General features: G+C 38.7%; 3 protein-coding genes across 4 annotated transcripts; 1 reads left to right on the top strand and 2 right to left on the bottom strand.

Annotated features, from left to right (window-relative positions):
• The first annotated feature begins 1,576 nt into the window (after positions 1-1,576).
• LOC110760243 (ethylene-responsive nuclear protein / ethylene-regulated nuclear protein (ERT2)) lies at positions 1,577-5,091 on the top strand. Of its 2 annotated transcripts, XR_015835167.1 has the most exons (3): positions 1,577-3,396; positions 3,528-3,614; positions 4,250-5,091. XR_015835167.1 is itself a non-coding variant. In XM_021962480.2 (1 exon), the coding sequence occupies exon 1, from the start codon at positions 1,697-1,699 to the stop codon at positions 3,257-3,259; it is 1,563 nt and encodes a 520-aa protein (XP_021818172.1). In that variant the 5' UTR covers positions 1,577-1,696; the 3' UTR covers positions 3,260-3,465. The 2 variants fall into 2 exon arrangements, 1 of the variants encoding a protein (XP_021818172.1); XM_021962480.2 differs by lacking the exons at positions 3,528-3,614; positions 4,250-5,091 and having other exon boundaries at positions 1,577-3,465.
• Positions 5,092-6,705: 1,614 nt separating this feature from the next.
• LOC110760252 (putative germin-like protein 2-3) lies at positions 6,706-7,683 on the bottom strand. The gene is made up of 2 exons (XM_021962491.2): positions 7,504-7,683; positions 6,706-7,367 (listed from the first exon to the last, which is right to left on the bottom strand). Exons 1-2 carry the CDS (start codon positions 7,616-7,618, stop codon positions 6,829-6,831), a joined length of 654 nt encoding a protein of 217 aa, XP_021818183.1. The 5' UTR covers positions 7,619-7,683; the 3' UTR covers positions 6,706-6,828.
• Positions 7,684-10,251: 2,568 nt separating this feature from the next.
• Positions 10,252-11,374, bottom strand: LOC110760253 (putative germin-like protein 2-3). Its single transcript, XM_021962493.2, has 2 exons — positions 11,094-11,374; positions 10,252-10,954 (listed from the first exon to the last, which is right to left on the bottom strand). The coding sequence occupies exons 1-2, from the start codon at positions 11,206-11,208 to the stop codon at positions 10,416-10,418; spliced, it is 654 nt and encodes a 217-aa protein (XP_021818185.1). The 5' UTR covers positions 11,209-11,374; the 3' UTR covers positions 10,252-10,415.
• Between the last annotated feature and the right edge of the window lie 1,170 nt (positions 11,375-12,544).

Genomic DNA, 12,544 nt, shown 5'->3' with positions numbered 1-12,544 from the left:
CTGTGATGTCAGGAATACCTACGATTCTCCCCCTTATTGCAGACTCACAGAAGCATGCGGTCAATCCTACTAACCCGGCTACCCGGACTTGTGCTTCTATCAACACCACCAAAGGTTCTACTTTTCATACGTCCTCTCAAAAATCCACATGGATTATCGACTCGGGTGCTACGAATCACATGACATTTGATCCTGACTAACTTATTAATCGCAAATCATCCACTCCGTCGGTGGTGTCTAATGCTAATGGTACCCCTCCCCTGTGGATCAGAAGACTCTTGACAGAATTGGGCTTCAAGCTAGAAAAGCCAATGGAGTTGCATTGTGGCAACAAGTCAGCTATTGATATAGCCTATAATCCAGTTCAACATGATCGAACTAAACATGTTGAGGTGGATAGACATTTTATCAAAGAAAAAATTGAGAAGAAGATCATCCGCCTACCATTCGTAAAATAAGAAGATCAACTGGCAAATATCTTAACCAAAGCTGTTTGTGGCAGAGTATTTCATGACTCACTTACCAAGTTAGGCATTTGTGACGTATATGCACCAACTTGAGGAGGAGTGTTGAAGTGAGTCTCCTAATTAATTAAGGAGATTTATTTCATTGATTAATTAAGGGATTTACTTTCTTATTTTATATAATTGTCAAGTCATTGTATAATTAGAAAATACTTTCCTATTCCTTTACTGTATCTAATTCCTTATAAAGTACTCATGTAAACTCTTATATATACCTCCTTATGGAGAAGAATAAAACATAACCTAACATATTCAAACCCATATTCATATTTTAGCACCTTCATAAAAGACGATGTAGAATCAAATTTAGAGAACATGAGCGACGTTGGAGAGTGAGTTTTGGGAGCAGGATTTGATTGAGAACATAGATTAAAATGGGTCATGGGGAACTTCAATCTAACCATAGCTCATAAGAAACCACCACAAGAGGCTTTTTATTCAAACTGCCCCAGTGGACTTACTTATTTAAGTGAATGTTAGCTGTAAATATGAAGTTTCCAACCGAACATTTGTATATCATCGAACTTTAAGAACTTAAGTTTAGGATAAAATAAATAACTAAATTAACGGTTCACTCCAATTCAACATAACAAATACATATAATTTTTACAATGAAAACTATAATAAATTTTGAAACCGTTTTGTTTGTTGTAGTTCTATTTGTTATTGATCCCATCCTCACTCTTCTCTTTTACCCGACGGAAAACAGAAAACCCAAAATTTTAACTGAAAAATGAAAACGAAAACAGAAATGTCACCAAACCAGAGCCTTTATTATTTGGGGGATTCAATCCCATTTTCCACAGAGCCACGACGAAAACAAAACAAAACAAAATAAAATTTCCGAAACGCAGAAACAGAAAAGACAGAAAAGGAATTTCCAAGTCTCTCTCTCTTCCCCACCCACACCGCGTTCAAAGTTTCAACCTTTCACTTTCAACCACTCTGCTCATAATTTCCTCTCACTTTCGCAAACCCTTTTCTGAATTTTTTTATTCATTTTTAAATTGTTGACATTAAAGTCCAATTCTTTTTCAGAAACAGGGGACGACGGACTGCTATAAAATAAAGCCAAAGTAAAGTCCTTTTTTCCTCACATCTAAATAAGAAATTGAGTTTCCTCTGGAAACCAATTCTCAAGCTCTGTTTTTTTTCCCAAATTTTCACTGACCATGCCGCTTCCGTGGAAGAAGATGCGGGTGAACCGAATTTCCCAATTCGTCGCCGATCTCCAATCACCGAAACGGGGCGGTTCACTCGTGGTCCAGACTGGTTTTCCGACATCCCTCGTCGACCTCTTCGTCAAGAACCGCGATCACTTGAAAAAGCCGTCGAAAAAGAACAATAACAAGAACAGGAAGAAGAATAACTGGTCGGCTGACCAGGTCAACGATCGGATCACGGCGAATTGTGAACTGGGTTCGGGCAATTTCGGGATTTTGGTGCAACCCAGTTCACCAAAGGTCGAGAATTTGAGCCGGGAAGAAGGTGATCGCGGTGTTGAAGCTGGTGGTTTTCGGGTTTTGGGTGAAACCCATGTTGAGAATCGGATTGTTGATGATGAGCAATGCGTCGGTGGGAATTGGAGAGCGGTTTTGCTGGCAGTGTTGAAGATGTTCGCGGTGGTGGTTTTGGCTTTGAGTACCAAGAAGCTCGCTGTTGGGGTCACATTGTCTGCTTTTCTGCTTCTGTTTCTTGAATACGCGGGTAAGCACTTGGCTTGTTTCTTCAAACCATGCTCGAAAGCGAAATTTGTTTTGCAAAACATGGCTCAGAGGGCGTCTTCATTTTTATTGTTTTTGAATGGTTTTCATGAGAGTGAGGATTTGAAGGGGGTGATTGTATGTGAAAAGACTGGGGATGTTGTGTTTGAATTGGTTGATGCTACGAGTGATTCAGACTCTGCTATTGGAGAGATTCAGATTGTTGAGTCTAACAAGAAGGGAAGTGTGTGTGTTGATGAAACTGGTGGAGACAGACCTTTGATTGATTTACTTGGTGCGGATTATGAGAAGGAGAGTGTCGTGGATAAGAGAGATGTTGGTGATAAAACTTTGGTTGAGTTGCTTGGTATGGATTATGAGAAGAGGACGGTGGTGGATAAGAGAAGAGTGCGTGCAGAAAAAGCTGTCGGTGAAAGAACTTTGGTTGAGTTGCTTGATAAGGATTATAAGAAGATAAAGGTAGTGGAGGGTGGTGAAGATGGAGGTGAATTTGTAGCAGATAAGAAGAGTAAGGGTGGCAAAAATTCTAAGATTAAATCAAAACTTATTAAGAAATTTGTGCCTAAGAAGTTGCGCAGAAAGGGTAAGCAAACTGAACCGGAGCTGGAGCCTCTCCTAAGCAGTGAAGTTTCTTGTCACATGGGAGATGATAAGGTAGAGGGATGTGAAGAACATGAAGACCATAAAGATGTGAAACAAGAGGAACAGGAAAGCGAAAACATGTCAGTGTTTTCTGCAGAAGAGAAAAGTGAAATCCAAGGATTTGATGGAGTTTCTGATCTTGGTGAAGGATCATTGGCTGGCGGAGAAACACCCTTGATTGTTGAAAGGAAGGAAACAGAAGGGAATTTAGGGTATCTGGTTCTCTTTCTAATTGTTCTTGCTGGACTTTTCGGAGGTCGGATTGTAGCCCTGATGCTTACAATCACTTGCTGCTTTATGCCGAAGTTGGCTGGAAGCCTGAGGAGATCGGTAAAAATATGCCGGTGTTCTGTCCCAATCTCAAGTTAGAATATCTGTGGTTGTTATAGTGATGTCTTGTTTTCCTTCAGATATAGGTTCTTGAATTCAAGTCTCGAGTTGTAGTCTGAATGTGAAAGCTCAGTGTGATAGAAATTCCAACCTTTTCGTTGGAAACCCAGCTTGAGGTGTTGTACTCAAAACTGTAAAATTGTTACAGATACAAATCAATAGTACATAGTTCTTGTTTCCTTGTATTGATTTCGTTTATTTGTGATAGCCAAATCATTTTTTCATTATATCTGTTGTTCTGCTGTAGACTGGGGTGCAGAAAATACTGGCCAAAAGACACCCGTTTGCACCAAAAGTTGCACCAAAAGTATTGAGCGACTTTGTTACACGGATGGTGAGAAACTTCATAAGCTTAATTTTTTCAAATCATCCTCATTTTTTCTTATTTTCTGAAGTCTAAATTGAAACTTTGAATTAGGATTGGGGTTGAAATCTTTTTGAAGAAGATTGGAAAAGTTGAATGCAATTAAGTAATGTTAGTGTGAGAAAAAAAATGATGATACTAGAAGACGACCGCGTTCATAGTTGATCACCTGTTCAAATATAATCATGGGATTCACACAATCATTATCTTCTATTGAACAGGAATGTTGACAATTGATTTACCTATCAAAACTCATCACCGAGTGCTTTTAATAATGTATCGACCTTATATTCTAATTTCTGCAGTTCTATTTGGAAATTCTTCTTTATGCTTTATGTCAAGGCACTTGTAATCTAATTGGTTAAAAGAAAACAATAAAATAACAGGTACCTAGTATCTGGAAGCTTCTCAAAAACCTTGGATCTATTCTCCACCTTCTTTCATTTAGTACCATTTGCGTGGTCTTTCATTCCATTCTTTAGATATTGATTTAGCTGCTCACTTTCCATGTTGTCATCAAATTCCTTTCTTTTGATAACACTACATTGTTGACTGATTTCTGCATTTCTTTGATGATTCTTGTTTCTTGTTTCTGCAATTCTCAGTTTATTGAGCTGCCTTTCCACAGAAGTTGATAACAGGGCATCAGCTCAAGGAAGATAAGCATGCTCTTATGAACTTCATTTCCTGATATGAGAACCCTGCTCTGCACAGAAGATCAACTAGACAGCATGGGGTAACTTCCCACCATCTCATTAAACAATTTGCAGCCTCTATTAACTTCACTTTGCATTCTCCAAACTCCCACGCTTCAGGTACTTATAGAGCACTACACACACACGAACACATTCACCTAGAAGTTGTTAATATCACTAACTGAGCTATGAAGCTAACGCGAACGCTATCAGTGGTGTTGTGCATCCCAGTCATTGCACACAAAACACAGACAATGTTGTAGATGATATATTGAGGAGATGGTCCATCGTCCAGGTTTAACTTCCTAGCAGAGGATGCAAGCATGCTGGGTAGAGTAACAGGGTTAAAACATCTGCTCTCATCATATCTGTTATATGCATTCTTAATATCCAAGAAAATCTCGAAACCTTGTTTAAAGACCTTGTCTTAGTGAATGCATGAACCATTAAATTCCATGAAACAATGCCTTTCAAATCATAAGCAAGTTATGCAAACCAGTTACAGCCACTAAATTCTGACCCTTGGTAGACATTGTTGAGTTTAAAAACATTCAAGTGTGCACACACACACACACACATATCTATCTCTTGTCTTGTTTTTTGGTCCTAAAATCTCACTTCTTAGGTTGTTAGAAATGCAGGCAGGTCTAGGGCACAAAGGTTCTTGCCTTCATCAGGAAGTAAAGGGAAACACAATAATGAAAATATTTATAGAGTTCTATTCATGGATTCCATAACGCAAATGTGCTTATCTCATGATTTGGTATGTGGGTTGTAAGTGAAATATATAAAAGAACAATTTATTTATTATTTGTTATTCAAGGGAGTGTGTGAGTAAGTAACAACTTCTTGTTAGCCTATGAATTTGCTGGTTTGTAGTTGGATTACTGCTGTTTTCAAATACAAGGCTAAGGGCTCGTTTGGGAGTGCTTCTTCCCAAAGCGCTTATGCCAGTAGCGCTTATGTTAGTAGCACTTATGACATAAGCACTTCTACAAAGAAGCAGTTTGTCGTTTGGATATCACATTTAAAAGTGCTTTTGCACTACATAAAAGCGCTTTTGATATTTTGTTGAGTGTTTGGTTGACATAGTATAAGCGCTTTATAGCATTGACAACCCTTCCCAGTATTTTAATCTCTCACAAAGCCATATATGTTTTCCATTAATGCATCTGTCTTTTTCCTTTTCATTCAATTTCAATCAAAATATATGGAAAGTATATATGTGCTGAAATTTGAAAGTAGTGAGCGAGGGAGTGACTGAGGCAACAAATAGACAAACAAACCATAAATTTAAGCAAAAGGGAAAACACCAAAAAAATCAAACAAGAAAAATAAACATGAGATATGCGCCTGTAAAGGGTCGGCTTCTCTGTCTTTTGTCTCTCTGTCTATGTGAAAAGCTCAAGTGGGTTCTGTCTTTCTGGGTTGCTTGCTCCTTTCACTTTCTTTCCTTATTTTCTGTCTCGGGTTGATGTGTTTTTGGTATATTTCAAGGCTAAAGAAGCTAAACTGAAGCTGTTTATTGTTGCGAAGATAATAAATGCAGGCATATATGATCACAACGTTTTTCAAGGCTTCATTTATATAGGGAGGTTTCTTTGGGGATTTTTTCAAAGTTCTAACTTAGTCTGGAAGTTTGGGAACTGGAAATGGTGGAAAAAGGTCTGAGAAGAAGAAGGCAGAAGAAGAAGAAGGGTGTTGCTGAAGAGTGATGAGGATGAAGCTTCGTTGCCGACCAGAGTTAGCAGTGTGTGTGAGAGAGATGGAATAGAAGCTGTGTTTTGGTGTCTGTTGGGCCTTTCGCGGATAGAGAAAAAGAGAGAGGGTATTTTGGCATTTAAAAAAATTAAATATGGGTATTTTCGGCATTTTAAAAGTTTCATTAAAGGGAGCCAAGTGCTTCCCGTGTTTTTGTCCTACAACGCTTTTGAGAAGAAGCACCTCTCAAGTGCTTCTTCCAAAACCACTCCAAGTGCTTTTGGATCTCACCCAAAGCGCTTTTGCAATTTTTGCCAAACACCATTTTTAAAAGATAGAAGCGCTTTCACCCATTTAGAAGCGCTTTTCGCTGCTCCAAAAGCACTCCCAAACGAGCCCTAACAAATTTTTCTTTGTCCAAACGTCTCGCACCACACAGATTGCCGGGTCTATGTTGCGTTGTCTTCGTTGGAAAACTGTGGCAGAAAATTTCAACGAAAACCCAATATTCAGGTGTTTTTTTAAAAAAAAAAACTTATTTTTTTAATGTCCAGGTAGTTTTTTTTTCCCTTAAAATAAGAATTAATGAAAAATTGCTTCTCGGACAAAATTTTCACTTAGGGGCATTCAGATATGAATCAAGATTAATATAAAAGAATTTCATAAAAACCATTCGATTTCATGGAGATTTTAATACACTTCTACAAATCCAGCTCACAAGGTGCAAATCAAAAGCATAAACAGAGAGATGATATGAAATATGAGAAACTTTTTTCCAGGGGAAACATCTAAAATTTTGCCTGAAGACTGCTTATTACGGATTTGTCCACCTGGAAAGACTTGGCCAAAACGTCATCTGGAATTGAAGGATTGGCTCCAAAAACAGCATTAGCAATGGTGTTGACTCCAGGGTTTTGGCTGCTCAATGAAGAGAGTGATATGGCATTTCCATTGCCGACATTCTGCTGGAAATGAACTAGCCCAACAGGGAACACAAACACATCACCCTTGTAAAGGACCTTTGAGATGAGCTTGTTGTCAGGGTTTGAGGTCACAAAGCCAACATAGAGGCTGCCTTCTAGGACGGTCAAAATCTCGGTGGCACGGGGATGAGTGTGGGGAGGGATAACGCCCCAGGGTGCATAGTCGATGCGAGCCAGAGAGATGCCGAGTGTGTTGAGTCCTGGAATTTGAACCACATTGACTGGGGTGACTATTCCTCCTACAGGGTTTGAGGTGTTGCCTGGGATGTGAAGTCCACTGAAGAAGAAATGCTCAGCCTGTGCTAGCTTGGAGTCCAAGCAAGGTAGCCCGTTCACTCTTGTTGCTGTGATGCACAAGTTCAGTTGACAACACAATCACATAAAGTTAAAGTCATTGTAAAATCAAGTAGGAAGAAGAAGGATACTTATTTTTCAAAATGCAAATTAAAGCATGCATAAACCGGTAATTTTGATACGAACCTGAGCTAGTAGTGTCAGCAACGCAGAAATCTTGCAAAGGACTAGGCTCAAAAGCAATGACCAGAGCACAGGTCATGGCTAGCAAAGTAGTCAATAGCAACATTTGGTTTGCCATCTTAATTTTTCACCTTCTTCTATGGGATGGGATTTTAAGTGAAGTTCTTGGAAATGAGAAACGGAAAGGATTGAGAGAGAGGGAGAGAGATGTGAAGCAATTGAAGTACAAACTTTGTTATTTATAGAGACGGTAGAAGTAATTTGGTTATGATTCTGAATGAAGAACAAAGATATAATAGACAAAGCTACGCCGGCCCTGCATTATAGACACTGGACAAGTCTCTTGAACATACACTTAAGCTAAGAATTGTTCCTTCATTAATTTTCTATTCCTTGTGATTTGAGTAAATACTCATTCTGCATATGTTAAACATATCCGGACAAAGTATCCTGCTAAATTAACCGGGTCCAATTTAATTTTGTAATAATAAAATAAACTTTCAAAATCAATAACAAACCATGAAAAGTAAGATTCAGAAGCAGCTTACAGAATTCTGAAAACCATATAATAATAAAGCATCTATTTTTGTTTGTTTGCACATGCCCTGCTCCGGCAAAAGCTGATATATGGTGAGACTATAAGTTATATTGCCCTGTGTCTCTGTCCACTTGCAGATTCTGGCCAGCTTCTCCTCAAGACTAAGTCACAGTGTGAAAAGGATGATCGTAAAGTAATGAAATTTATCTTCATCTCTATGAATGCCTACTCCTTTTCAAAGCCAAATTCAAACCATGAATTATTATTTTTCATATGGTGCAGTGGCTAGAGGCTACAGAAAAAACGATGATCGAATTCTTTTGAAATGAAAGGTTAAAAGGTCCGCCGATTCCTCATGAATAGATGTATGAACTATGTGATCTATGCATAGCCATTATTTAGTGTGTTTTCTCTTTCTGGAATCTGGATTAGGAAATTACCCTTTTTATGTTTTTCTCCACTTTGCTGTATCCATTGGTCCTGTGGTAAATCTTAAATGTGATGATTGATTTTTATTTGACAATGAAGTGCCACAAACTGAGAGTACATGCATGCTTACCATGATACCATCTCAATTCCCAAATAAGAACAAAATGAAAGAGCTCAAAATGAGAGTACAATTGCTGTTCCAATCGAACATTTGAGGAATGAGAATAGAGGTTAATAATTTATCACATGGAAAAGTAGAGAAGAAAAGTGAAACCATCTCCTCATACCATAGTGGGCAAAATCCAAGTAATTCGCCCCCTGTACTGCAGTTGAAGCTTTAACCAGCAATGTTCCCATTTTCCGGAGTAGATTAGCACAAATGTATACCCAGGATCAATGATGTATATGGATCTGGACGAGACTCCGGAAAGTGTAAAGTAGAGATGGACATGGATTCATACGAACTCAAGAACAAAGCATCAGTTCCTATACTCTCAATCTCAACACATTTCCTGATATGAGAACCCTGCTCTGCAGTGCAGCCTCTATTAAGCATGGGGCAACTTCCCACCATCTCATTAAGTAATTGCCAGCCTCTATTAACTTCACTTTCATTCTCCGAACTCCCACACTAAACGTACTTGTAGATTAGTGCCCTTCCCAGCAATATATCTTGTCCCACTGCTGTAGATTGTAGATAATACACAAGCACACATACGTGCGCACACACACACACAACAAACTATTCACCTAGAAGTTGTTGATATCACTAACTGAGGCTATGAAGTTAACGCTAACGCTATCAATGGTGTTCAGAAGTGCTCTGCATCCAGGAATTGCACAGGTGAAACTCATATACAAAAACAGACAACGCTGCAGAAGATATACTGAGGAGATGTTCCATCCTGTATGTTTAACTTCCTAGCATGCTGGGTAGAGTAACAGAGTTATAACATATGCTCTCATCATATCTGTTATATGCATTCTTAATATCCAAGAAATTCTCCAGGCATTGTTTAAAGACCGTGTCTTAGTGAATGCATGAACCGTTAAATTCCATAAAACAATGCCTTCATTTCATAAGTTATGAAAACCAGTTGCAGCCACTAATTTCTGACTCTTGATAGACATTGTTGAGTTTAAAAACATTCAAGTGTATATCTGTTTATATAAACACATATTCATCTCTTATTTCTTGTTTTTTGGTCCTGAAATCTCACTTCTTGGGTTGTTAGAAATGCAGGTAGGTCCTGCTAAGAAACAAATGCCGGGCACAGAGGTTCTTGCCTTCATCAGAAAGTAAAGTGAATCCCATAACACAAATGTGCTTGTTTCATGCTTTGGTTAGTGGGTTGCAAGTGAAATATTATTAAAGAACAATTTATTTATTATTTGTTATTCAAGGGAGTGGAAAAAACTCTGGCCATGAGTGTGAGTAAGTAACAACTTATTGTTAGCCTATGAATTTGCTGATCTTATTGTCTAAAATTGGAAGATGAAATGCTAGGTTTATAGTTGGATTGAAGAAATTATGGCTGGAGTAATGCTGTTTTCAAATACAAGGCTAACAAAATTTTGCTTTTCCCCTGCGTCTTGTATCACACGGATTGCCGGGTCAGTTGCGTTGGCTTCGTTGGAAAACTGTGGCAGAAAATTTCAACCAAAACCCAATTTTCAGGTGTTTTTTCTTTTACTTGATTTTTCAAAAAATATTCAGGTAGATATTTTTCTTTTAAAAAAGTCATGAACAACTGCTTCTCAGACATATTTTCACTAAGGGGAATTCAGAAATGAATTGATATCAAAGAATTTCATACAAAATAATTCGATTTCATGGAGACTTAATACACACTTCTACTTCTACAAATCCAGCTCACAAGATGCAAATTCACAAGCATAAACAGAGGGATGATATGAAATATAAGAAACTATTTTCCAGGGAAAACATCTAAAACTTTGCCTGAAGACTGCTTATTACGGATTTGTCCACCTGGAAAGACTTGGCCAAAACATCATCTGGAATTGAGGGATTGGCTCCAAAAACAGCATTAGCAATGGTGTTGACTCCGGGGTTTTGGCTGCTCAATGAAGAGAGTGATGTGGCTTTTCCATTGCCGACATTCTGCTGGAAATGAACTAGCCCAACAGGGAACACAAACACATCACCCTTGTAAAGGACCTTTGAGATGAGCTTGTTGTTAGGGTTTGAGGTCACAAAGCCAACATAGAGGCTGCCTTTTAGGACGGTCAAAATCTCGGTAGCACGGGGATGAGTGTGGGGAGGGATAACGCCCCAGGGTGCATAGTCGATGCGAGCCAGAGAGATGCCGAGTGTGTTGAGTCCTGGAATTTGAACCACATTGACAGGGGTGACTATTCCTCCAACAGGGTTTGAGGTGTTGCCTGGGATGTGAAGTCCACTGAAGAAGAAATGCTCAGCCTGTGCTAGCTTGGAGTCCAAGCAAGGTAGCCCATTCACTCTTGTTGCTGTGATGCACAAGTTCAATTGACAACACAAACACATAAAATTAAAGTCATTGTAACATCAAGTAGGAAGAAGAAGAAGGATACTTATTTTTCGAAATGCAAATTAAAGCATAAATAAACCGATAATTTCGATATGAACCTGAGCTAGTAGTGTCAGCAACGCAGAAATCTTGCAAAGGACTAGGCTCAAAAGCAATGACCAGAGCACATGTCATGGCTAGCAAAGTAATCAATAGCAACATTTGGTTTGCCATCTTAATTTTTCACCTTCTTCTATGGGATGGGAAATGGAAAGGATTGAGAGAGGGAGAGAGATGTGAAGCAACTGAAGTAGAAGCTTGGTTATTTATAGAGAAGGTGGATATGGTTCAGAATGAAGAACAAAGATATAATAGAAAAGGCTATGCCGGCCCTGCATTATAGACAAAGTATCCTGCTAAATTAACCGGGTCCAATTTAATTTTGTAACAATAAAATAAACTTTAAAAATCAATAACAAAACCATATCAACAAAAGTAGGATTCAGAAGCAGCTTACAGAAATTCTGAAACCATATAATAATAACTAATTAAAAAGGCATCTGTTTTTATTTGTTTCCACATGCCCTGCTCCGGCAGAGGCTGATGATATATGGTGAGATTATAAGTTATATTGCCTTATGTCTCTGTCCACTTGCAGATTCTGGCCAGCTTCTCCCCAAGACTAAGTCACAGTGTGAAAAGGATGATCGTAAAGGAATGAAATTTATCTTCATCTCTATGAATTCCTACTCCTTTCGAAGGCAAATTCGAACCATGAATTATTTATTTCATATGGTGCAGTGCCTAGAGGCTATAAAGAAAACGATGATCAAATTCTCTTGAAATGAAAAGTTCAAAGGTCTACCTGTTGTGAAAAAATGGACAAACACTTTCACTCACTCCCCTAATGATCTTGTTGTTGATGGACTTTGTGACACACACAATGATGGATGAATCACACACACACACTTGAGACAACAACCAAGTACAAAGTGACACAAGAATTTATAGAGGTTCAGCAATTGCCTACATCCTCTTGGTGATCCCCTTGAGAAATTCACTTCATGAAAGAATAAGTTACAACTTTGGTTTTACACAGAAAAACCCCCTTAGAACTCTATTCTCTCCCCAAGCTCTCTTTTCTCTCACACCCCTTGCTCAACACTTTGATGCACTTGTGAAAAACTCTCACAACCCTTGGTGTTTCCCTCCTTGGTGTCTAGACTCTCAAGACCCCAACTCAGCTCCTAACTTGAACTGATTGCTCTCCCTCACGTTCTCCCTTGGTAAGTTAACCTCCTTTGAACACAATAGCACCCAGCTACTTGACCACCTTGAGATTAACCACACCTAACTTCAACTTGCTTTCTCATCTTATAATGTCTTGCTTTATCTCCATTACCTACACAAACCAATGGACACAAGATAAGGCACCATCTTGTCTTCCACGTTCCTTCCTTTAGTCTCCCACTTAGACTAAAGATCAGATCATGCAAGTAAACAAATCCCACTTCAGCCACCTTCCACAAAACCAGAAAATGGAGAATGGATTCTCCAAAACCAAGACAAC

This window comes from Prunus avium, chromosome 4, assembly GCF_965620075.1.
Source record: "Prunus avium chromosome 4, drPruAviu1.hap1.1, whole genome shotgun sequence".
NCBI lineage: Eukaryota > Viridiplantae > Streptophyta > Magnoliopsida > Rosales > Rosaceae > Prunus > Prunus avium.
Note: the sequence above shows the minus strand (reverse complement) of the source record. Positions and strands in the feature narration are given on the sequence as shown.